The 25,244-nt window shown below is 37.4% G+C and overlaps 3 protein-coding genes and 1 pseudogene across 3 annotated transcripts; 3 read left to right on the forward strand and 1 right to left on the reverse strand.

The window, feature by feature from the left end:
• Window positions 1-1,619: 1,619 nt before the first annotated feature.
• Window positions 1,620-3,257, forward strand: LOC137734545 (proline--tRNA ligase, chloroplastic/mitochondrial-like). Its single transcript, XM_068473789.1, has 3 exons — window positions 1,620-1,701; window positions 2,789-3,114; window positions 3,204-3,257. Exons 1-3 carry the CDS (start codon window positions 1,620-1,622, stop codon window positions 3,255-3,257), a joined length of 462 nt encoding a protein of 153 aa, XP_068329890.1.
• LOC137735352 (proline--tRNA ligase, chloroplastic/mitochondrial-like) lies at window positions 2,764-6,650 on the forward strand (annotated as a pseudogene).
• Window positions 6,651-14,392: 7,742 nt separating this feature from the next.
• Window positions 14,393-20,868, forward strand: LOC137733527 (uncharacterized). The gene is made up of 5 exons (XM_068472672.1): window positions 14,393-14,727; window positions 15,892-15,981; window positions 16,199-16,522; window positions 16,635-18,865; window positions 18,945-20,868. The coding sequence occupies exons 3-5, from the start codon at window positions 16,331-16,333 to the stop codon at window positions 20,161-20,163; spliced, it is 3,642 nt and encodes a 1,213-aa protein (XP_068328773.1). The 5' UTR covers window positions 14,393-14,727; window positions 15,892-15,981; window positions 16,199-16,330; the 3' UTR covers window positions 20,164-20,868.
• A 287-nt stretch (window positions 20,869-21,155) lies between these two features.
• On the reverse strand, window positions 21,156-24,072 carry LOC137735230 (ferric reduction oxidase 2-like). The gene is made up of 8 exons (XM_068474639.1): window positions 23,856-24,072; window positions 23,615-23,717; window positions 23,335-23,523; window positions 22,932-23,166; window positions 22,519-22,846; window positions 22,174-22,417; window positions 21,380-22,089; window positions 21,156-21,295 (listed from the first exon to the last, which is right to left on the reverse strand). The coding sequence occupies exons 1-8, from the start codon at window positions 24,070-24,072 to the stop codon at window positions 21,156-21,158; spliced, it is 2,166 nt and encodes a 721-aa protein (XP_068330740.1).
• Window positions 24,073-25,244: the final 1,172 nt, after the last annotated feature.

Genomic DNA, 25,244 nt, shown 5'->3' on the forward strand with positions numbered 1-25,244 from the left:
GACTTACACTATGTCAAATTTAATAGATCAAATTTCCGAAGTGGCCAATGGCACGAAGCCGTATCAAATATCAAATGACACGAAACCGTATCAAATACCAAATGGTACAAAGTCGTTACAAATAGAACAAAGCCGATACAAATGACAAGAAGCCGCGACAAGACTCAAATGGCACAAAGCCGCTTCAAATGGCACGAAGCCGTATTGAATATCAAATGGCACGAAGCCGCGTTCTACTCCAATGGCTCAAGGTCTTCGCTCGCATGAGCTAAAACTGCACAAGGCATCCAATGGCTCAAAGTCCTCGCCCGCACGAGTTAAAACTGCACAAGGCATCAAATGCTCCAATGGCTAAAAGTCTTCGCCTGCATGAGCTAAAATTGCACAAGGCATCAAATGCTCTAATGGCTCAAAGTCCTCGCCCGCACGAGCTAAAATTGCACAAGGCATCAAACGCTCCAAGTGGCACAAATCCCTTGCCTGCACGAGTTGAAACTGCATGAGGCATCGACTGCTCAGATGGCTCAAAGTCCTCGCCCGCACGAGCTAAAACTGCACAAGGCATCAAATCCAAACAAATACAAAATACCAAGGAACTACGAGTGACCTGATCCCTCAATGAGGGTACGTAGGCAATCTAGGGCTTGACCTAGGTGCAGTCGCAAAATCAAATAAACCCCCAAATCCCCAAGTTACGATTTATTCATATTGGAATCAAAGGGTTTTTCCTTTTAACGAAGAATTTTAATTAATAGACGAATAGTCTAGAATGGGTCGAACTTAAATTAATAAAATCCTCTTCAGAAAAATGAACGAGGATGAAATTATGTCGAGTGAATTATTTGTTTACATATTATATACAATTTTTGCTCAACAGATAATAAATACACATTTATAAATTAGAAAAGGGGACAAGTTGATAAGTTGAGCTTTTTATTTTTTATTTATTTTTTAATGAAAGGACTAGTGAGTTAAATTGTTAAAATGTTAAGAAGAGAGAAAATCGCATTAGGATGCATATACATTATTGTTTTTTCGCCACTATAATAAAACACCATCCGTGAATAAGTTGCGCTATTTTCAGATATGTACTTGGTAAAGGACGGAGAGCGCATGCTTTGCTTGCTACTTTGCTAGATGCTGCTGCTGCCCCACAGCAATCGGAGTGCTTATCATCATGAATGGGGCACAGTTATTGTAGTTGGCTAGGGAGTGAAATTATCATTTTAAATTAAAAGTAATACGAGGGGTGTCAACAATCTTCTTATTTCGAGTTTTCTGTTTTTATTGTCTTGGTTCTTATTTTCATCTTTTAATGTTGTTTGATATTATAATTGTCCAATTTATGGGTCGTCTTTTAAAGCTAACACTATAGAAAATCAATTCAATGAAAAATCGTTTAATCATTTGCCTATGTTATTAAAATGTATCCGTCTAGACTTCAGGTATTGGATAAATGATCTTTGAAAGGTGGAATTGGATCCTCTCCTCCTGAGCTTGGGCTCAGGAGCCTTCTGACCAACACACAAGAACCGTTGAATTTTAATTCAACGTCTATAATTATTATAACTTTTAAAAAATTCCCTGTTTGTAGCTATTAGATCAAAATCTAACGACCTATGTGTGTTGGTCAACAGACTCTTAAGCCCAAGCTCAAGAGAGGATCCAATTCCTTGAAGGGTGACCTTGCAAAACGAGAAAGTAAGCTGCAAAGAAAGAGAGAACGAGAAGGTTGATAATTTTTTTCAAATGATTTTCAATGTAGGGGTAGAAATAAAAAGAAAATAAATAGCATTCGTAGAGGAATAATGACATAGGCATGGGAGGGAAGCATTGAATTATTATGATATTAAATGAGGTAATGAAGAAAATAAAAAGAAGAATTTAAGACATATGCCTGCCCAGAAAAAATGAGTAATAATTATGGAAGGAGTGTTGGATTTGATGGGTTGAATTATCACTTCACTTGTGTCACCCAAAAGTGAGGTTGAATAAAACCGTATCTGCCATCCCACTGCAAAAAGGAACCCAGCACAAAGCTCCCTAAAGTCAAAAACCTTTTGTGTTAGCAAAACAAAATAATTAAAAAAAAATAATTAAAACTTTCAGGCAATTATTGGAGTTCAACTTTGTCAAAAATACAAATTCCAATGTTGTGTTATATAGCATTCCGACATGTAAGTAAGTTTCTCTCGTATATAATGTGTTGAGTATTTAAAGACTAATTAACGGTCCATAAATTGAACAACCATGACAAAAAATGTATTGCCACCAATGGAGTCATGAACGGTAGGCTAGGTATGTAAGATCGGGTTGGCCCGATGTTATAGATGAGCTTAATTCAATTCATTGTTTTTAACATTCGAATAAAGCCTAAAGAAAGTCGGAGGCTTATCTACTGCACAACAAAAGTGCATATTTAAGTTAACCATCTGAATAAGAGTTATTAGATTGTTTAACTCAACAACATCTAACGGTTGTTGGTTAGATGTGTAACTTAGACGTGCACAAAAAAAGCTTCACAGAAGGTCAAGGTATAAATTTCTAAATTCGTGAATAATAAGGGAATGACAAATAACCCATCTCCGTATAAGCTTTTGCGAAATTTCTTAAATTTCCTACATCCCAAGTTGAAGTCCTCTATAAAAACACAATTCCTTTCACTATATAGACATACGAGGAGCCCAAAATGCTCGATTAAAAGTGACCCACCCTTAGGCCCAAGAACACCAGCCCAAAGGCAGGGCCTGGGAACCTATTTGTAATAGGGCTGCCCTGACCGGCCCAGTCCACGTCTACCTATTTTTACTGAGCTCGCTCTTCTCACCCTCCATCTCCCGCCGTTACCAGGTGGTGCACCGCCACCATCTCTGGTTTCCGGAATTCACCACCGGCATATCAGCTCAGAGAACAACGTCGGTTACCGACGAGAAGGACCGAGTCGATGATCAGAAGAGCAACCGAGTCCAGGACCGAGGTGTCACTCCTCGATCACAAGACTTCAATGCTTGGTACCTGGATGTCATTGAACAGGCGGAGCTCGACGATTACGTTCCCGTTCGTGGAACCATGGTCATCCGTCCCTACGGTTACGCCGTTTGGGAAGCCATTCAGGTACTCCAGCTGCCGCTACCTCTATCCATTTGATTGCATTCATTTCACATTCAGTGGTTTGAAATTTTGAATTTATTTAATTTTTGTAGGATTATCTGAATGTGAAATTCAAAGAGACTGATCACAGTAACATGTTCATATGATTTTCGAGCTTTTGATGCGTAATGTAATGCTTAAAATTTGAAATTCTTAGTTTGATAAATTTGGAATGCTGCAGTTTATACCCTACTCTTTTTATAGAGAAAGAAGCCAGCCATGTTGAGGGTTTTAGTTCCGAATTAGCACTTGTGACAATAGGAAGAGGGAAGGAGCTCGAAGAGAAACTTGTCGTATGCATTTCCGTTAGTAAGTTGTGTTGTATTTGATTGTATAAGTTATTGAGTGAATATTACCGAAGGTGTTATCTTTGATTGTTGCACTTCTTGAGGCTCTGGCAGGTTGGAGCCATGAGCGATACCATAGTCAATCACATGTTCACCCAGTGGATTCATAGTTACCGTGATCTTCCCTGTAGGGTTAACCAGGTACCACGTTTGCTTGGTCTCGTAATTGAAGTACTTTAATTTTCAGTGGAGGAGTTTTTCATTTTACGTAAGCCTTGATCTTTATGAATTGATGTCTATTTTACTTCAGTGCGCTAATGTCACAAGATGGGAGATGTGAACGAAACCTTTTGTGAGGACTCTTGAGTTTCTATGGCCGGAGGGACATACTGCTCGTGGCGCTGCAGGCTATACAGATGATTGATGTTTATTTGAAATTTGCTTATGAGCAAGCTAACTGTTATTGCAGGTAGAAAGTCGAAAGTAGAAACATTTGCTGGTGCTGTTAGGACCTATACGATAGAGGGAGAATTTTTCTCGTGCCTTGGAAACACAGGTACTTTGATTATGATACGATAATGTGGTTATTTGTTAGTTATGATATGATAATCAAAGCTTCATTTATAGGCACTAGAATTTGACCAAAATCTATGCATGCAGTTTACTGATGAAAGTGGACAGAGGCAACATGTGTGGCAAACTTCATGGGCTGTCAGTACCCCTTTTGTTGGCGGGATTATAATGACTCATGGAGATGATACAGGTTTAATGCTTCCCCCAAAGATTGCACCGATACAGGTAAAGTTCTAAAGTTGGAGATCTTTATGCATTTTGCAAAAATATGTCGACGTCAGTGTCTTAGTATGTGCTGTATTTAGTTCAAGGTCATCTGGGAACTTGTCTGTTAGTTTAGTTTTTAATATTATTTGTTCTCATGCGAAAGCATTCAGCTTAATATGCTTAGAATTTAGTTTGGTTCTGCTTGTTTAGTATGTTTCCTCTGCCCAGGCATGTATGCATGCATGGCTTATTTCGTTTTTATTTCAACAAAATTTCTCGCTTGTGTATAGGTGGTGGTAATTATACCAATTTGGAAGAAGGATGGTGATAGTAGAGAAGTCCCCAATGCTGCATAACTGGTCAAAGAAGCTCTGCAGGCTGCAGGGAATAAAGTTAAACTTGACGGCTCTGAGCAGAGAACCTCAAGATGGAAATTCAATTTCTGGGAGATGAAGGTTTGTCCTGAATCTTAAAGATAAAGCAATTTGTACCCTTTGGTGTGTTGCTTTTGGCATACTATGACTTGAAAGCAACTTAATTATTTATACGCTCTTGTAATTACAGAAACTGAACAGCCATCACATGTTAACCGTTTCATTGTCTAATTGTTTGACTTGCATCAGATTTGACGGGGATGTTTACCTAATACTTATGTGAGTTCCAAAGATTGAGGAAAGATAAGACCAAAAGTTGACCTTTTCTCATGCTCACAGTGCTTATTGTTTGTTTTGAGTGCTTATACCATATCGTGCACGGCTAACATATTGGTTCTTTTGCGAGAAGCTGTTTATTAAATTAATTCTTTGAAGATTAAAACGGCTGCATGTTATTGTTCTCTTATTGTCAGTCACCTCAATAACAAGCCTTCGTTTTATAGGGAGTCCCTTTAAGGATTGGAATTGGTCCTCATGATGTGTCACGCCAGAGTGTGGTTGTATCTAGAACAGATGTTCCTGGAAAGCAAAGGAAGGTTTTCGGGATATCCATGGAGCCTTTTGAATTTGCTGGCTTATGCGACGGACAAGTTGGGTGAGATACAGTCATCTCTGTTGAGGCAAGCAGAATCTTTTCCGGATAGATGCATTTTCTTGCTCTAGGGAAAATGGGCGAGAGGTCCTTGGTCGGCTAGGTATGTGTACTTTTGAATTATTTTAGTAATGTAGTTGTTAATTCTATAAAACACACTGTTGAGGAAAATTGCATTCTGATTCTAATATAATGACAGCTGCAAATTATTGCACAGTAACGAAGAAGAGTTAAAAGTAAAACAAGAAACCGGCGCTACCATCAGATGCTCTTCTTTTGAGCGGCCGCAAGGGATTAAAAGATGCTTGATGACTCGTAACCCTGCCGAGGAAGTTTCCATTTTTGCAAAGTCATAAGGTTTCAGGTTTCGCTTGGAACACAAGCATGTAAGATGTGAGTGTCAAGAAGAATGAGTTCTTGTTCTCGACAAACTGATAGCTCAGTGTATGAGTTATCATGTTGAGGAAATTCTGATCATACTTGGCTAAGATTAAGAGTCCTAATAACATGCAATTATATTCAAGTAACCTTATCAAGACTTGACAAGAGTTCAATACCTATGAGGACTATACCGAAACCCTAATCAGTTTGGAATATCTAAGGTATCAGTTAATAGGCCTGATATCAAGGGAGTATGGATATATATAGGGAGGTCTCTGCACTCACAGTAATTATCCTTCTTTCATGCTAAAACCCTATTTGATAGCAAGGACTCTCGGCTGCTTGAGTGTAGAAGACTCCTTATGAAACCTTAGCAGTCATGTCTTCTTCTTCTTCCTCCACTTCGGAAGATAAGTTTATTTCCCTTTAATTGTTTGCTTGGTTTATTGTAATTGTTTTGGTTTTATCTGTGATCCTAGTAGCTTGTTGATTTTCGAATTACTTCTTACATGTGGTATCAGAACCTCTCAACTCGCCTAGAATTCAGAATTTCGATCATGGTTGGTTTTGAATATATTGGTAACGTTCCAATATCATGCCATTACTTTTATCCTTACAATATGTAAAGCTTCCGCGAATAACATGACTCATTGATTTATATTGCTGATAATTCAATATGCGGATTGATTATCGTATTGGCTTTGCAAATAATTATTTAGTTATTATTATTATTTTTTAATCTGACCCATCTGCAGAAATACCTTTGCGTGTAGTTGTATTATCCTTGTCTGCAGATACAAATCTGCTAGGGAATTTGCAAAGCTTTGGGGTTCGGATTATTGGTAATCTGTTTGAAAAAATTCTTAACAAATTAAAGGCATAATTATTTGTTGTTTTGGTTAAATGTCTTTTACTTGTGGATCCTGAGGCTTCCGCTTAATCTTAGAAAGGGTGCACGAGAAAACATTGATTAAATGCACGATCCTGACATAAGACTTCCGCGCAATGAAGCTAATCGGTTTATCAACTATTTTATGACAGACATCACATTTAGAATTATATATATATATATATATATATATATATGTACATGTTTTGCAAAATTCTTCTCCAGGAGTACAAGGATGTGTTTCAGTTTTCGGAGAATCAAATTACTGTCACTACATGTTCTGACAGTCGAATTTTGGATCATGATCAATTTCAACTCAAAAGTGTTTGTATCATGGTTCAAATTATCAGTTCAAATTGAACAGAACGATTAAACTGATGATGAATATGTTTTGAGATAATTCTAAAGAATTCTTATATTCAGTCATGTTTAATTGGTGTATAAGTGAGATACAAAATTAGTATAGATGCAATTTTATCTGCTCAAAAGTGTTAAAATTGTATCGCTAATGAGAATTTTGTATGTTGGTTATGTAAAACCTAATATAATCAGTTTTCGATCCAAAGATGTGACTGGTATTATATGATTTGATGCCATTAATTGTTCATATTTATGAACTCTTAATGAAGAACTTCTGAGCACAAATACTAAAACGTATGTTGTTGATACAGCTATGACTTCTCTCAATTTCTCCAATATTGAAACACTAACTGGATCCAACTACAAAAGATGGAAGGATGACATGGAGATAGCTCTTGGCACACATGTTCATTCATAGCTTAGATGAATGTGTGAACTCATTCTGCAGAAATTAGAAAGGTTTGAGATCCCTTTCAATTCTCAAATCTTGTGATCGTAAGGAGCTTGATCTATATACACATATTAATGCCGTGGCCATTTTGGTGTCATTTTTAAATTGTTTTCTTATCTTAAAAGGAGATTTTGATATATCACAATGGACATGCTAAATGTTGTTTTAAAAGAAAATTAAGATTTTAGTAAAGTTATGACAACAAGACTAGCTATGTTCATGCAGTTTAGCGTACCTAGCAATTTGTTCTGTTTTAGTTTCTGATTTTGATAGATTTTTCATAACTGCAAATTTTATGAAATTTGGTCATGTCATAATATCAAATGGATTGTTGACGTTGGTATTTTTTTTTCACGTTTCTAGACAAGAAATGGATTTATGTTAAATATTTAAGTGTGATACCATGTTGCTGGAATAGTCTGTTTGTGATATTATTTTGATATATCTATGTAACTCCTAAATTCATGAAATTTTAGTATGATATACATTGAGATGTTTATTTCAAATCTGGAAATTTTCACGAGCATTGGTTTGCAAATGAATTATTGGTGGGTTTTTAATGTCGGGACTGTTCTGCAGAATTTACGCAGCTCCTGCAGCACATTCCATTTCAATTTTATTTTTTATCCCACTTTTAAGATTTAAAAAATTATGGAACTTTTGGTGACAGTAAATGTATATGTCTACTTTATTTCTGGAAATTCTCATGCATATTGGAGACAAATTGAATTTTTGGTGAATTATTTAGTCTCCGGTATGTACTGCAGCATATTTGCCGTTTCTGCAGCATATCCCATTTCTAATTTTCTTTTAGTACACTTGTAATGTCTGAAAAATTATGAAATTTTGGGAATTAACATCTTTGTATGTTTAATTTATGTTTGAAAATTTTCATGCATATCGGATGAACAGTGAATATTGGTGATTTTGTAATCTCAGGTCTGTACTGAACCTTTTTCTGCAGTTTCTGCAGCACCTCCCTTCTCGAATTCATGTTTGGCTCGCTTAAAAATTTTAAAAATCATGAAATTTTTCGAAATAGTAGCCATATATGTCTAGTGCACACCTAAAAATTTTCATGACAATCTAAAGAGAATTTAGTTTTTAGTGAATTTGCAAACTTAAGTAGTATTGCTGAATTTTGGTACTTCAAAACTAGTTTTGTTATGTGATATTGTTTCACTGATTTGTGCACACCTATTGGTACCGATTATTGTACAAGTTTATGGTTCCAATATGTCCTTATTTTATGCAAATTCTCAATACTAATGACTTTATAGACAACACTGATTAAATTTTGGTTTAAAGATGTATTGGTTTATTTTGCTCAAACCAATATTTTGTTTGGTCATCAATTATGATTATATGATCATTGTCTTTCGAGAAAAAAAAAAAAAAAAAAAAAGAAAAAAAAAGAGGAAAGTGATATCAGTTTACTAATTGATCATTTTGGTCTCTATCGAATAACTAAATAATCATGTTTCCTCTTTCGAGAACTTTATTGTTCAATGTTAATAATGACATACTCTTGTGTCTGATTTAATCTTTTGAGAACCGGTTATTTAATACTGTTCTAAGGGATTATTTTGAAAAATCAGAATTCTAATTTATATGGTGAATACTTTTATCCCAATAGGAATTTCAGGAAATCGCTCACCAATTATAAATTAGTATTACAGCAAATCATAAAGTACTTCTAACATATTTTCATCTGGCCAAAGCTGTTGAAGCTATATGTATTTTGTGTATTTTATGTTTTGGCTAGCTATGCAGGTATTTTCTTTGCATGATTAGTTTCTGCCCAAAGGTGTAACAATCATGCAATTTGGAGTTGGTTCAATCCTCCACAACTCGACTACTTCCATGATGAATCTTGTAGAATCGAGAATGAGTAGGTAAATTTGCCAATCTTTTGCCTTAATTTTCTCTGAGTTCTAAATTGGATTAAAATTATTGTTGGAAAATTGATGTTATTGAGATATCTAAGTGTTTATCGACTTTGTTTTAGAATTAAAACATAAATTTTGAGTTTGGATTCTCTTATTAGGTTTCATTTTAATTTATGAACTAATCTTTAACACATATGTGGGTCATCTCTCATACACTAAAATTAAATTAAATTTGTAGTCATTGCATAAGTTTTTATGGAACTTTTAATTCTAACCTACTTTAACAAAAAAGAAAAAAAAAATTATGTATTTGATCTTTATTGATTCAACTAGCCTATATTTTGTTATATGAAAGCCACTTTCTCTAGTGTTTAAACTTGCAATTTTGAGCATTTGCCCAAGTGGGAGAAATAATGTATTATGGGCTTCACACTCATCAATTCTGCATGCTTTTAATGATCATGGTTTTGGTAGATAAAACGTAAATTATCATACTTGTTTATATTTTATTTGTTATACATGTAACTAATCTTGATGGAAATTCAAGAAGGGTTAATGAGTATATTCTGCTCAAAAGTGTTTTTCTTATTAATTCTTGTTTGTTGTTCAAGAAATTGGACTTGTGATTTATATGTTATTTATGGATAATTAATCTGCTCAAAAGTGTTTTCTTATTCAGTCCAACTATAAATCAATGAACGGTTAAACATGGAATTGACAAGATTGTATATACTTCATCTGCTCAAAAGTGTTGAAACTATATACGTTTGCCCTTGTATTTTATGTTTTAGCTGTGAAAACCTAATATAATCAGATTCTGTCCAAAGATGATTCTAGAATTATATGGTTTTGTTGCAATCAGAAAACATTTCGTTAAAGTTTTCTGTTTCTGTCAAATTTTAGATGAATAAAAATGATCATATGATTTTGTATATCTTTTTAGCCACTCACTTCCTTGCAATATCTGACATAGAGATATAGTCAGAAAAATTAGTAGTTGATGTTGAATTCTCAATACTTTTAAATCCTTGATTAATGCTTGATCAGTGGGAGTTTTTAAGAGGTATGTGCATTTATGAGATTTTTTACTATTTTAATCGGTGGGAGTTTAAAATTGCTTTTGTATTATTGAATTGAAGTGTTAGTGGAAAATGGTTTAATCGTAAAATTTTATTCATAAATCTTGATAAGAGAGTAATTTTGTAACAATATATTGTATTTGCATCTTCTCTTATCAATATGTTTTAATTGACAGAAAATGTGAGCCATGCTTGCATAAGGCTCAGTTCAGGAGTTGAATTTTGTTAATCAACCTGAAACTTTTGAATTCTGTCAAACAACACAGTGCTTATGGTGTAGGTACTTGTAATCATAAAGTGCACATGTAGAAGAGATTACATAATGCATTTATGATTCAATATTCGAAGCTATAAGTGATAGGTTGTTAAAGGTTTAATTGCAGCTTTCGGGGACTTGTGATCACCTTAGTCTTAGCCTAAGTAATATCATTCTTCTTAGACACTCAAGTGGGAGAATGTAAGATGTGAGTGTCAAGAAGAATGAGTTCTTGTTCTCGACAAACTGATAGCTCAGTGTATGAGTTATCATGTTGAGGAAATTCTGATCATACTTGGCTAAGATTAAGAGTCCTAATAACATGCAATTATATTCAAGTAACCTTATCAAGACTTGACAAGAGTTCAATACCTATGAGGACTATACCGAAACCCTAATCAGTTTGGAATATCTAAGGTATCAGTTAATAGGCCTGATATCAAGGGAGTATGGATATATATAGGGAGGTCTCTGCACTCACAGTAATTATCCTTCTTTCGTGCTAAAACCCTATTTGATAGCAAGGACTCTCGGCTGCTTGAGTGTAGAAGACTCCTTATGAAACCTTAGCAGTCATGTCTTCTTCTTCTTCCTCCACTTCGGAAGATAAGTTTATTTCCCTTTAATTGTTTGCTTGGTTTATTGTAATTGTTTTGGTTTTATCTGTGATCCTAGTAGCTTGTTGATTTTCGAATTACTTCTTACAAAGCATCCAACCGATATTGTTCAAGACAGATGTTATCTGTGGTCTGTTTCGTCGTACTTTCTTCTTATACCCTACAGTATATTACACCAGTTGTTGTAGCATACCGTTCTCCGTAAAACGCCTGTTCGGTTTGTTCGCCGAATGTATTGTAGTTTGCACCAAGAAAAGAAAGTATAATACTTGCAGATGTTCCTTTCAAACCTGGTTGACAGAATCCGTTTTATTTTTGGTCACAATGTAGAAGACAAATACAAATATGGTCACGAACTTTAGAAGCCCAAAACTTTAGGGGCTCAGAAGCAAAAGTCAAAACTTTAGGACCAGTTGCGTACGCCGAAAGCGATTCCGAGGATTCACATATGATTGGATTGACCGTGGAGTCCATCTTGGTGGAAGGATTTTTAGCTAGATAGCGACACCGTCATATGCTGTTGCTAATATATTTGTTGTAATATGATTGGACGATACGGTGAATTTGTAATATGATTGGACGACAGAGACCATCTTGCATTCCGACCATACCACCGCCTTTTAGTGCTGCCGGATGAGTCTTGGCCGAGCAACCACGTTGTGAGTGTTCGACCCATAAAACTCTTCGGGACGACAAGGTTGATAGCCTCAAAATTACAATGTGTAATACTATGCGTATTGTAATATCACGTCACGGTGCGATTTAATTTCTCTTGTATAGTGGGGGCCGCAGTTGGAAGATGAGATGGACGACCAAGATGCTGTTTGGCTGTTCCCTTGGACAATAGGGGAAAGAGAATCGTTTGTAGACTTTTAGGGAGAGTGGGGGCCCACTGGGCTTTCGCTTGTTGTGTGTGGGGTTCTTTCCGGGGAATAAAAGTTGAAAACGCGTAGGAAATTTTGGAGGATAGTGGAGATTTCCTTCCTCTTTTTAATTTTTATTTTCTTTTTCTTTTTACAAAAGAGATATTCGCTAAATTCTCACCACATTAGTTGTCAATTACCCAATAAACTTTAATTTTAATTGATTATTCTCTGAATTATTATAATCGGACAATTTCTTTATCAACTTTAACTTTAGGCGATTACTTCTTGAATGCTTAGAATTGACCAGTTTTTAATAATGAATTTGTTGAGATGAGAAATTAATTTTTTTATTTAATTTAGGTCTTGAATTGAAATATGTGAACCCAGATGGTCATGTGAATTAAGTCACAAGAAAGACTAATGAAATGGCATCATAATCGTAACATGATGTTGAAAAAAGTAATACTATGTGGAGAAGATTCATAGTCGAGGAGTTAATTGACTAAAAATAATTGGCCAAATATAAAAGTTCAGAGTAAACTTTGCCGCTCCTTACAAGTTTTGGAGAAAAATATACAAATACCTCTATGAGTAATGTTAGGGAGACTAAATTTATAGACAATTTTTTTGTAAACTAAGTGACATGGAAGTTGATGATTGGATTATTACTCAAGTATTGATAAACATACTCATTTTCTATTAGTAATACATCATTTAGTTTAATTTTGTCTAGCATTACTCCTACCATAATATTTTTATTATTATAAGATTATAAAAAAAAAAAGTTTCAACCCAATTTTTTCTATATATGTAAAGGGAAAAAGTAAAAGGGGTGAAGTTTTCACACTGCCCTTCTCCCACTAGAATCAATATCTTCTACGTATACAAAGGGAGAAGGCAAAGTGTGTGAAGCTTTCATAATATTTAAATTGCCTTTCTTTCATTAAAATTTCAAAAAAATATATTCACAAAAAAAAAAAAAAAAAAAAAAAAAAACCAATGTAGGGTGGATAGTAAGTTCATTATTTTGTAAAATATAATTTAATAAAAAATTATAAAAAGAGAGAACACAGAGATGGTGAAACTTTTTATAATGCCCAAATTGCCTTCTCCCATTAAAACTTAAAAAAAAAATGTAGGAAGTTAGTAAGTTCATTGTTTTTCGAAAATACATATTTTAATAAAAGATAAAAATTAAAAAAATTAAAAAAATTAAATAAAAACATAATCTTATACAATTAAAAAAAGAACAAATCTACGCATGTAGCAAGAGATGGTATACAATTAAGCGCATCTGATTCCTAACCTTTTTTTTTATAAAGGAGATTTCATGATACAAAAACTTAAATGATGTAACAAACTTTTTTTTATTTCTTAAATAATGTAGGGATTCCACATATGGATGGGGGAATCGATGATATTATTAGTTTAATTGTAATTGAAACATCTCAATTAAATTAAATATTTTTTTATACGTGATTTCCTAATTTTTAACAAATATGCTATCAATTAATTCTTAAACACACGAAAGGTTAGGTTTTGTCACAAAAATTGTGGTAAAAAATCCAGACTTTCTTCTCTTCTCGATATTAGGATTCATGACTTATTCGAGTAATCAATAAAAAGTTGAGTATGAAAAAAAATGTCGAAAATGGCACTCTTTGACTAGTTACACAAGAAAATTTGTAAATATATAATAAAAGAATAATAACTCGTTTATACGTACAAAATGCCATTAGGTATAAAGTATTAATAATTTTTCTTTAAAAAAATGACCAGTTGGTGGTTTCGCTATGACAATTCATCTTTTCAAAGGTGAAAGACTTATAATTTTAGCACTAGCATCATGAATTGAACTAAGAACGTGTCATGTAAAATACAGGTTTGCAATTCGTTCTCGACCACTAAACCTCCCATAATGATTAAATTGCATAATATTATGAGGGAAAGAATCTAAACTTGCACCAAATTCATTAACATTATTATTTTTCGCCACTCCGGTACGCCAATCGAGAATCCAATATCCGAAAATTGATAAGGTCCAAAAACAAACATTAATTTTTCCAAGATGGTAAATTAGTATAAATTATGGGCAGTACTCTCCTTCATAAATCAAAATTCACAGATATCCAAAAGTCAAAATTGCCCTTCAATTCCTAAAGAAATTGGCTCACTATTTGACTATTGACTTCGAGATTCGTGTTTAAATTTTTCACTTTTCTTTATTCCTGTTTTCTTTCGGAATTTTCGGGAAATTAAAGGGTATTTTGGGAAAAAAAAAGTAAGACGGAGGGCAGTGTCGGTACAAGAACCACAATAAATACGTGGTCTGAGTGATCTTATCTGTGCTCTCATCCAAACAAGAAAGAAGAAGTAGGGCGAAAGATCGAACAAAAGGGTGGATTTAATCGGCGGCGGCAAGGTGCAGCGATTGTTCTCCAAGGGACCGGTAATCGACGGCCCATATTTAACGATCAAGATCGGGACCGAAACTCATCATCTCTGACTGAAATCTAGAGGAAGAAGAAGAAATCTGATTCGAAAACCGTTTTTTCAATCGCTTTCCTTCGGTGATATTATGAAGGATTTTGATCTTGTGAGGGGCGGGAATCTCTTCGTTGTTGATCGATTCGATTCGTTTTGAGATCACCGCGGCGGAGGCGGCGGCGGATTTGTTGAGAGTTTGGAAGAAACAGGTATTAAAAACCCTAAAAGCTTTTGATAATTTGCGTTTCGCCATTTTTTTGTGGTTAAATTTTATCTTTATCGTCATCAACCATCGTCTTCAAGAAACTTCTGCGAAAGCGAAACGATGAGGAGGCTTCTAATCGGCGCTGGATTTGTGAAAATCGCCGAGTTATTGGGCTCTGTAGTCACTGTCTTTGATAAGGAGCTAGTCCGATTGCAGATCTTGAAGGACTACAGATTTTTCTTCAAGTTGTCCCGCGAGACCGGACTGGATTTCATGGAGCTTAATCCTGATGGGCTCTAGGATTGTATAACCATAGGTAGAGGCATAGGGCCGAGATCTACGAGTCTTTCTGATGTCGATTTCGATCGACTGCTGCTGCCAAATCATGGTATTGAAGGGTTTCGCTGTCGGCGGTTGAGGAATAAACTAGTTGGGTTTTTCCCCAGGAGCCATGCCTTTGCTGTGGTGATAAAATTGATGGTGGGGAATCTGAACAAAAGTAGAATTTTTAGTTTGCTATGGCTGGATCTGTGATGGGTCGTGGGTGATCTGCTTTGCAGCAGAATCTCCATGTCCTTGAACTCCATCATTCCATTACTGATTCATCTTGTATGTGCCCATCGGTATGGATCGAAGAACCTTTCACAAAATATGGAAGAATTTTGAATCTACTAGGCAAAAGTTTTGTGCGTCTGTCCTAAGTCTTAGTTCTTACGAGGCACGGAGACTGCCTGCTCTTGTTGCTGGTGATAATGAGCAAGACAATTAGAATTTCTTGTTGGTAATAAAAACCTTAATGATTAATCTCTTTTTTGGGCACATAAACCCAGTCTACTAGATTGAATGAATTATGTTAGAAGAAGTATATTTGTTGTCCTAATACTATATGGTTGCAAAAAGAAGCCCGATTTCGAGTATTAGGGACTTGCTAATGTTCAATTCGACATTCTGAACCAAGAGATTTTTTGCAGTCCTACCAAACTGGTTAACACGATCTGCCTCAAGGTAATGGCCTGTGGAGGCTGTGCTGGCAGTCTAGTTATCAGCTTTTCGGCTCAATAATAGATTTTGAGTCTTCATTTGTTTATCAGCTTTTGTTTCAATGTTTACTGTTGTTTCTTTTTTATGGTCTAATTTCTGTGCTGATCTTCATCTTTGCTGATTTCAGGTGCGTTGGGTGGAAAACTCCAGAGACATATTTCCTTTGGAGGGTTCTTAGAAAAGTTATCAGAGAGTTCTCATCAGAAACCAAATCACTGTAAGCATCTAGGATTTGTGATGGTTTTTACTTGATAGTTTCTACAGTTTAGTTTGTATTTATATTCTCATAATCTAATTTAATTCTTGATTTTGATTGGCACGGCAATTTATTGACCTGTCTCAATTATTTCATCCTGCAATTTCTTACCATGTATTCTGAAGCTTTTTTGCAATTTTAGACCGAGTAGTTATATTTATTTCTTTCTGGTTTGCAGACTCCTTCGTGTGCTTGCACTGGGGGTGTACCCACCTCTCTGGTGCAAAGTGGAAAGAAAGTAAGGACTGCATCTTGCAGAACTTGTGGTGGCAGACAAACAGTTGATGGGAGTACATCTCTCTGCCAAGGCATGATGAATACAGTACGTGTAGAACTTACAAAATCTATTAGTCCTTACTTGAACTGGAAGGTTTCAAAGGGTTATCGGAGTGCATCAAGGCGGTCAAGGAAACCTGTTGATAAAAGCAAAAAAATGGGTGCAGAGCTAGCAGAAAAAAGTGCTAGAAGTGCATCAGAAACATCAGTTTCTGATTCAGAGAAGGTTAATGCTTCACAAGTTTTCCTTTGTTGTTCTTTTGTACCAAAATTTCTAATGAGAGTGCTTTTCCGATAAGTTTTTTTTCATGTTGCTGATATAATTTTCTGTTTTTCAGCTTGGTGTGGCTGTACTTGGGAGACGATTTGGTGACAAAATTGAGCATGTACCGATTAAGAAAAGGAGACTTATGGTCCGGTCTCCGTCACCCCCTCCACACCTTGAAGGCAACAAACCACTATTGGATGGTCGTCATTCTTCAGGTCACAAGTCTTGTCCAAAATCAGTTGGCAAAAAGCATCCCACAAGGAGTGATACTTCTACCCTGACTAGGGTCTGTCATAGTGCCAGTAGCGGTGCTAATGAGAATTTGAATGATGTGACAAATCAAAAGCATGGTGACGTGGATGACTTTTCTGGTATTGAGATATTGGCAGATGCTGCCTGCAACAACATCATAAATGATGACATCAATCATGTTGTGAAGAATCCACTAGGTGAAGATTCACCTTTGGATGAAAAAGATGCATCAACTTCTGCACGGCCTTCGGAGCAAACAACCATTGTGTCAACTTCTTTAACAGTCATGAGAACTGCTTCAGAATTTTCAGAAGCAAGAGATGTATCAGTCTCTGCAATCTTGGAAGAAAGTATTGCATCATTGGAAACAGTACATTCATCCCCTAAAGATTTACAACGAGAAGATAAAATAGGAAGCGCCTCTTTTGAAGCTGATGGGTTCAAAATTAATACTAACAAAGCACATGACGAAGCAGAAGCAAGATTGAGTTCCTCTAAAGATGTTAGGTTCCACTGGGACCTAAATGTTAGTATGGATGCTTGGGAGGAACCTTGTGATTTGGCGATTGCTGATCCTAAAACAACTGCTGCAGATGATATCTCCATGGATAATAAGCAGGGTGCAAACCTCCAAGTTTCAGAAGCTAATGAGATACCTAAGGAGGAAGATGCAAAGAATGACATTGCAAGCACCGTGAAACCTCTGTCTGACAATGAGGAACAGGGATTGAAAGCGTGCCCTGAAGTTGAGTTGAGTTGTGGTAAATGTGTTTCTCCTGATAACGCTTTGGGATCTTCAAAAGATTCTGGTAGCGGTGCTAAAGCTTCCTCTCAGGATGTGAGTGTAGATGTATGCATTGATGGTTCCCCTTGTGCTGGATTTGATAACATCGCAGTCACAGGCCCTGTGTCTGAGGAGACCGATAAAACCCCAATTTCCAGCTTTTCTGTTGAGCATGTGGCTGGTGAACTACCAAGTGAAACTGTCTGTTCAGGAAGTGTTAAGGTTGAAAACCCTGCTTTAGCTTGTGTGCCAGAAGGGGCATCTTGTGAGATTGAAAGCACTGTTCTAGATGAAGATGGCAAGGGCTCTGGTGCAACATCTAGCGTCCATGATGATCCAGAATCTCTGGAAGAGACGATGGGAGTAGAAAGCTGTCACTCACTCGCACCCGTTCGCCTTGATTCTGATGATAAATCTGCATCAGGTGCATCTGTTGGAGAAGGCCGGTCGCTGGTGACTATAATTGCAAAGGAGCCTGTTGAAGCTGCCTCTGACACTCATACTGTCGATTCTCTGCCAAATGATGGTTCTGAGGAAGTAATGCATAAACCTTCAGGGAATCCCATGACGAATCAAGTAGCTGCTGCTGGGTCCTCCACTCTTGAGCAATGCCACTATGGTGAAGATAGCTCACGTAGCTTGGATAGAGTAACTAAAGATCCTTCCAGTGATGGTTATGACTTGAATACTCGTCAAGATGATAAGGATTACATGGTTGGCAAGGGAAACACTCTGGAACCTGAAGCTGGTTACGACTCCCAGTATGAAGATGGGGAGCTGAGGGAGTCGGATGTACCATATTGGGAGGAGAATGAAATTGATGATGTAGAAGCTGAATGTGTTGACTATGGTTCTGATACATGTGACAGTGAAGCTGCTGATGACTCTATATCAGGGAAAGTTGGAATGGGACCTGAATGCAGAGAAACAGAATTATTTGGGGAGTCAAGGAAAATTGACAGGAACATTAAGCTTGTGAGAGGATTGAGTCCAGGATCAGATAACATGTGTGACAAAAATGAACATGCTTTGAGACAATGTTCCGTTGGTTCGAAGACAAAAACTTCAGGATCTGATCAACTACCTTGTGATTCTGAAGCTTCTTCAAACAGAACTGCGGAAGCAATTGAGGGCTGCACAGCAAGGAGACATGCTGTCAGTGGCTTCGATGGCTATGATGCCAAACATTCTCCTGCCAACGTGGTTGGGTCAATGGCATCTGACTCCTCAAATAAGATGGGTACTGAATGTGCAAGGCGGAGGAGGTAAACTCTATTGGTTCTTGTAATCTTTAATGCAACTTTGGTTTTTCTATCTTGGTTACTAATTATTCGTTTGCTTCAGGTTGGGCAACTTTGATTCTATTCGCTCTGAGGAAGCTGGTTCTGATCAGTCCATGGGAAGGGAAAAGTATGACTCACGTATGCAGGGTAAAAGCTTCAGAGGTGTGGTTTATTCTTCAGGGAGTTATTGGGATTCCAAGCGACGCGAATCACCCACTTATCATGGTTCCTTTGGCTCTGGACGCTGTAGGCCAAAAAGTGTTGTTGAGAACCATGGATATGAGATGGAATCAGACGAAACATTTTCAGAAGCACCAGGAGTTCACAACCGTGTTCGCAGGCAAGCTATAACTTTTTCATCAAATCGTCCGTATCAGGGATCGTTTAGAAGAAGATCGCCATCTGAAAGAAATGATGCACACAACATACATAGGGGAATGATACCTATGAGAGATACAAGTCCTGATAGGCGGAGGTTTAGACGATATCCACAAGGGGTTAACAGAGGCATCAGGGAGGAGTACCACAGGCCCATACCCGATGATCCCAACGAATGCTCTTATAATGTGCCACGACGAACAGCCAGGAGAGAACAAAGCACTTCACCTCCTGGCAGAGGACCCGTATATTATAGTAGACCCTACAAAAAGCCCCAGTCTAGATGCAGAAGTCGCTCTCCTCTTGGATGGAGAGAACTGAATGATATTTCAAGACATCGTGGGAGCAGGTCTCCTGATTATAGGTTTGATTCCAATATCGAGAAGCTGAGGGTGCCTTTCCAGAAGCAAAATTTCGGAGGCAAGTATGAAGTAGGGTTCGTGTCCTCACCAAAGCGTCGTTTTTCCCCACAACAGAATTCCAGATGGTTTGATGAGTCAAGTACAGGTGTAGATCACAATTTCAGGGGCAGTAGATTTGTGGGAAGGCGGTTCCAGCCAGGACAGAGGTTTGACTCAGAGCGTTCTTCTCAGAGATTGAATTCAGATGGTTACTCTGAATCCATGATTCGTCCAGCAAAATTCTCCGAGTTGCCCAGTGGTGGTAGGGAGTATAGATACGAAGGTAGCGACGATGATAGAAGGAGACCTGGTGGAAGATTTGAGATCGTTCGCCGCGTCAGGCGTTTTGATTCAGATGGTGTTGTGCGTCAGTTCCGTTTTGATGAAGACCGTTTTGCATCTCGCAACACACAGAACTACGATGAATCTGACAGCAGGGCAACCGAGAGAAGGCCTCGAGAAGCTTACATAGGAGAGGTAGCGAAGAGGAGAGTAAATTAAGGTTCCAACGCTGACTCGGTATTAAAACTCCAGCTTCTGGTGCAGCTCAACTCATTTAACCTGCAACATACGTAATTCTGGGAGAAATCCTCCATCACCTTTGCCGGCATTTCTTCAAATCGATGCGTTACTCAGGCGGATAGGAGTTCTCCCGAATTTTTTTTTATCTGGTGATGGTTGAGCCGAAATATTCGTGCTCTTCCCGGCGGCAGCCGGCGCTGTGGAAGCTACTCTTACCATTCCAATTGCGCTTAGGCAAATTTTTTTTTAGGTTAGGGCCTGATGTTGCTTTGGTTCATCTTGATTTTGTTTCTTAATTTTATTTTAGGCATTTTTTAACGATTAGTGAAGAATCTCAAGCTTTTTAGTTTGAAGGCTTCCCTCGATGCCGATCCCTTCTCGTTGCTGCTTGCTGTGCACGTTTTCTTCGCACTCTCTTGAGTTATAATTTTCCTTTACCTCCTTGTCACATTTGTAAATGCAAGTTTCTAGTGTGAATAAATTAATAAATAATTAATGGACCGAAATTAAAGGGGTGTGCAGAGCGTGTGAAATTCGTTTCCCTTGACTTTTATCTATTACTATTAGACGATGAAAAAATTAATGAAGCTTCAGTTGTTTACGGCCCTAATTAATGAAGAAATTAATGAAACTTTGATTCTTTTTCTTCGACTATTGCCTGTATAAGTAAAAATAAAAAATAAAGGAAGCTTGAAAAAAGCTTATGCAATTTAATACGCAGTGAGAACTAACTAATTTTTCATATAAATTGAACAATTCTAAACTAGGATGAATTGAATTCGTTCTCTTAATATATGCACAATCGCAATTTCTCCACAATGATGGCTAAACTCTTGTGATAAATCCCGAATCAGTGAATCATATTACTGTGACGGTATCTTAAATCAGCGTTAAGACGCAGTGGCTTGCTTGTTGTAGGTTAAGTCCTCAATCACCTATGACACCATTTTCCTTTTCTTGTAGTTTGAGGTTTACCAACTGAAGCTCAGGGAACGGTAATGAAGGTTGTTGGCCAAGCCAGATGAGCAAATTGCAGCCACTTCTTGCCTTATCTTTCTTGGGCCACTAACAAGAACCCCAATGCTCGAACCTTCACGCTCAGATAGTATCCCTACAAAAATCAAATGTTAAAACCCTAATCTTTCTCCAAACTCCAATCATCATGTGAAATTAAGAAAAAAAATATGTAACTCACTCTTAAGATCTGGTCTTCTATCATAGTGCACCGTTGTTGACTCGACGAAAGACCGGTGGGGAAGGCTTTCGAGTTCTTGCTCAGCAACGGCAAAGCGCCCGCTCGGCGAAGCAGTTGTCGGTGTTGGTGTGTCCAGGACTTGAATCTGCCCCATCTCCTTGAGGGTCTGTTTCTTGTTCCATAAGAAAACTGCTGTTGCAGTTGTGGCTATTGATACGCATAAAAATAACATGTTTAAGGCAGATCTAGCTGAGTCAGAATATATCATGCTGGAGTTGTGGTCAATTGGGTAGATGTAATATCTTGTGAGGATGCCCATCAGCACAAGAAAGATGACGAAAGACGACGATATGATCATTCCAAGCCAGAGCCAGCTATTTTGGCCTAGAATTGCAGAAACCGGCGCGTCTGAAGGGTTCGGCTTGAACCAAATTGTTTGGAGGGGTTTGTAGGATTCTGACATGGGTTCTTTCTCTCTTGTCACATAAGCTTCGATTTGCAATTGCAAGCGAGAAATGTCGAGGTTTGTGCCCGAAACGGGAAGGATTAGGTCCAACATGGTGAGGTCTAGTGTTTTCCTGAAAACAGATACGAGTAGAATTTTTGGAGCCTTGCCGCCTAAGTTATTGGCTTCGAAGAGGAGCTCACGGATGACGGAGATTAACGGAGTAATACCGCTTCCTCCGCTCACCATCACTATCGTGTCGTGCCTGCACCGGCATTTTCACCATGTTAGAGTTAGCACACACATTTGGCATATGAAAATTTGGGAAAAGGGTTTACAATGTGAACACCTTAGCATGTTGCTTGAGGCAGGTCCATACGGTCCTTCCACCGAGACTTGTCGGCGGTCTGCGGGCTGAGAGGATGACAGTTCCTGATACAACTTCTGAGACCAATTTCCTTCGCTTTTGATGACAACACTCAGCTTGTCAAGATCGAATTTGCTGCTAGAAGTAACACTAAAAGGATGCCATTGCAGCTTTGAAATACCAGGCACATTTACAAACACCATGCTTGTTGGAGAATAATTCAGTCCTATGATCAAGTTCAATAAAAACAATTAATGGGAAAGCTCGATGTAGTATTCATTTAGCTCTCGTTTGGTGCCTGGGATTGTATCGTCTTTGTATGCTCACCTGGACTCTTGGAGAAGTTCAACTCAACCACCTCACAGGGAAGAACACGGGCTGAAACCAGGCGAATTCTACGCTGAGATTGCAAGAAACGTAAGAACCTGTCAATCAGGAAGAGGTAAAAGCCCGGGAGCATGATGCACGCATAGGAGAACCCCACGTGAAACACAAAGAAGACAAGGAAGACAATGTAGAGATGGTGAGTGTATAAGAAGAGCTCGAAGGTCTTGCGCCTGATGCGAGGGATGCTCATAGCCCACATGGCTAGTCCTGCAAGCAGAGCAACTTCTCCTGCCACATTCGAAACACCTACCTTGTTCCATTTCAACATCTACACCGGCACGAAAAAATTTGCTTCATTGTGAGAATGGCTCATTTCTAAATTGCGTTTTGAAGTTTCGGAAGTTAAAAATTACCTCTGAAATTTGATTAGTGCTCCCCCAATAGACTACGTAACATAAACCGTGAGCCGTGAAGAGAGTCATGACAAGATGCCCTAGCCAGATATGGTACTTGATGCTTGCCTCTGATGTGAGGCCAATGATCTGCAGAATGGAAGAGCATCTGCTCACAGGGAAGAAAAGAAAGGCTAGGCCAATGTTCCCAACTATCCCTAGTGTTAGTGCTACACTTCCCAACTTATTTTCCCACCTGCCAAAAAATTAGGACTCGAATTTAGATGAAATGTGGATAAACATAATGGTTAGGGGAAAATTGGCTAATTCCGGAGATAAATTGAAAGTGAGGTACAAGTTCAGGGGAATTTCGGCAAAATACTAAAACTATAAATGTAATTTTGAACAAATAGAGATTTCTTACACATGCTCTTTCTTGGCTGCAGCCTCCAGGGTGGCATATGCAAACATGTCATGTAAGTAAGAAGAGATAGACCAGACAAATAAGGCAATGAACATCACCAGGAAAGAAAGCTCTATCCAAGAAACAATTCCTAAAGGACCTTTCACCAGCGCAGGCCGATTCCATGATGCCCGGTATGATTTTTTCGCCCTGCTAATCAAAGTGAAAATATAAGAAAAACGTTACATATAGCTGCGGCATCCCAAGTGTAAGTAAGTTTCGCTCGAGAAAGAGGGTATACCTTTGGTTGTTAATGTCAACATTTTTGTTTCCCATGTGGAGCAATAAGCAGCCCATGGTTGCTGTAAATAGGATGGGGAATGTGTAAATAAGTATGTCTGCACCTGCAAAAACATCAAACAGAAAAATGCAGTAAGACTAAATGTTTTTTTTTTTTTTACCGGACGATATTCTGAACTACTCTAATTTACGAGATTTCGAATTTGAGAAAAGTTGTGGGTTTTTTATGAAACCAAACTAACCTTCTTGACCAAAATACGTGGAATCAGTTTTTTTATGAATATGAGGGAACCATTTCAGATAGTAAGTGTTGGTGGGCATGATGATCCAGATCATCATGTACCCAACAAACACCACCATCAGAAGCAGCCTCATGATTGATCGAACGGTCCTCATTCCTTCACCAGAAGGACTGGTTTCTTGTTCTTTCACCTCTGCTGGACTTGAAGTGGAAACCATCTTTCTACTATAGAAAAGAGGTTTGCTTGATATCTTTATATAGCTTGCAATTTTTTAACACGAACTTTTATCTGATTTTTTAACTTTTTGGGAAATGAAAATATTTACAAATTTTGTCCAATGAAAAACAAACTTAGTCAAATCTTCAGTGAATTCACGTGTAAATTGAATAGAAAAAAAAAACAATATTTTCTATTTATATATAAAGATTCATGGATTTGAGTCTTGGCGTAACGGAATGGTTGCTCTTTTGTGAGGTTTGAGTCATGGAAACAACAATTTTGCAAAGTAAGGGTAAAGCAACGTCACCACCCCGCCCACCCTCCCCCCCCCCCCCCCCCCAAAAAAAAAAACACCTTCCCCCTCCTCCGACTCGCGCAAAGTGGGGAGCCTTGTTGACTTGAGGTTACCCTTTTATATATAAAGATACATTTATCTTAATTTTAATGAAAACACAACGTTGTTTCATTTTACAAATATTATAAATATGAAGCATTTATTCTACAAATCATAAAGATAATGAATAATTTCGATTATAGCATTTGTACAAATTGTGAATGCAAAAGTTGACTGGTAATGTGAAGGCCGGGTGAGCTGGAGTGAAAACCAAATAGAGGTCATTGGAGATGCCGAATACTGATCTCAGTGTTCCTTCCAATGCAGTTGTCAACTTGTCTTTGGCATAAATACATGTCTGCCCATTCCCCAATTCATTTGCATATATATATATGTTTGTCTTTTAGCTTTTGATCCAAGTATTTAATCTCTTCCCTTCTGAATTAGTTGATCCTATTAACATTCTAGATCTTAAATTACTCTTAATCAAGAGAATTCATGAACGGATCATCATGAGGTAGTTACTCGTTATCAGAATTATTGATTTATTCGACACATATGAATGACTAATAGTCTCCAAATCAAATGAATATGCACTTTTAAAAATGATTTTTAGATGATGATAAAAAAAAAATGAACGATTTCTGATTATGGAGTTTATACGGTTAAATAATGTCACATTGTTGTGGAATGAGGACATTCCTCTTTACTGAAAATTAGGGAGGTTGTGAATCCGTAACAAAATGTAAAACTAGGAACTACATTGATTAGGAGGCATAGTTGATTCCACGCCCGTTTCATATCTCACATCCTTGATTTTATTTTATTTTTTAAAA

Source organism: Pyrus communis, chromosome 5 (assembly GCF_963583255.1).
Source record: "Pyrus communis chromosome 5, drPyrComm1.1, whole genome shotgun sequence".
NCBI classification, from domain to species: domain Eukaryota; kingdom Viridiplantae; phylum Streptophyta; class Magnoliopsida; order Rosales; family Rosaceae; genus Pyrus; species Pyrus communis.

Excerpts from the sequence above, each read along its gene's own strand:
- LOC137735230 (XM_068474639.1), bottom strand. The coding sequence starts at position 24,072 with ATGGTTTCCACTTCAAGTCCAGCAGAGGTGAAAGAACAAGAAACCAGT. Across the intron at positions 23,718-23,855 it reads CACGTATTTTGGTCAAGAAG|GTGCAGACATACTTATTTAC; the intron begins GTTAGTTTGGTT and ends ATGTTTTTGCAG. Across the intron at positions 22,418-22,518 it reads GAACTTCTCCAAGAGTCCAG|GACTGAATTATTCTCCAACA; the intron begins GTGAGCATACAA and ends ACTTGATCATAG.
- LOC137734545 (XM_068473789.1), top strand. The coding sequence starts at position 1,620 with ATGTGTGTTGGTCAACAGACTCTTAAGCCCAAGCTCAAGAGAGGATCC. Across the intron at positions 1,702-2,788 it reads TGACCTTGCAAAACGAGAAA|TCCACGTCTACCTATTTTTA; the intron begins GTAAGCTGCAAA and ends TGACCGGCCCAG. Across the intron at positions 3,115-3,203 it reads CCGTTTGGGAAGCCATTCAG|GATTATCTGAATGTGAAATT; the intron begins GTACTCCAGCTG and ends TAATTTTTGTAG.
- LOC137733527 (XM_068472672.1), top strand. The coding sequence starts at position 16,331 with ATGATGAATACAGTACGTGTAGAACTTACAAAATCTATTAGTCCTTAC. Across the intron at positions 16,523-16,634 it reads CAGTTTCTGATTCAGAGAAG|CTTGGTGTGGCTGTACTTGG; the intron begins GTTAATGCTTCA and ends TCTGTTTTTCAG. Across the intron at positions 18,866-18,944 it reads GAATGTGCAAGGCGGAGGAG|GTTGGGCAACTTTGATTCTA; the intron begins GTAAACTCTATT and ends CGTTTGCTTCAG.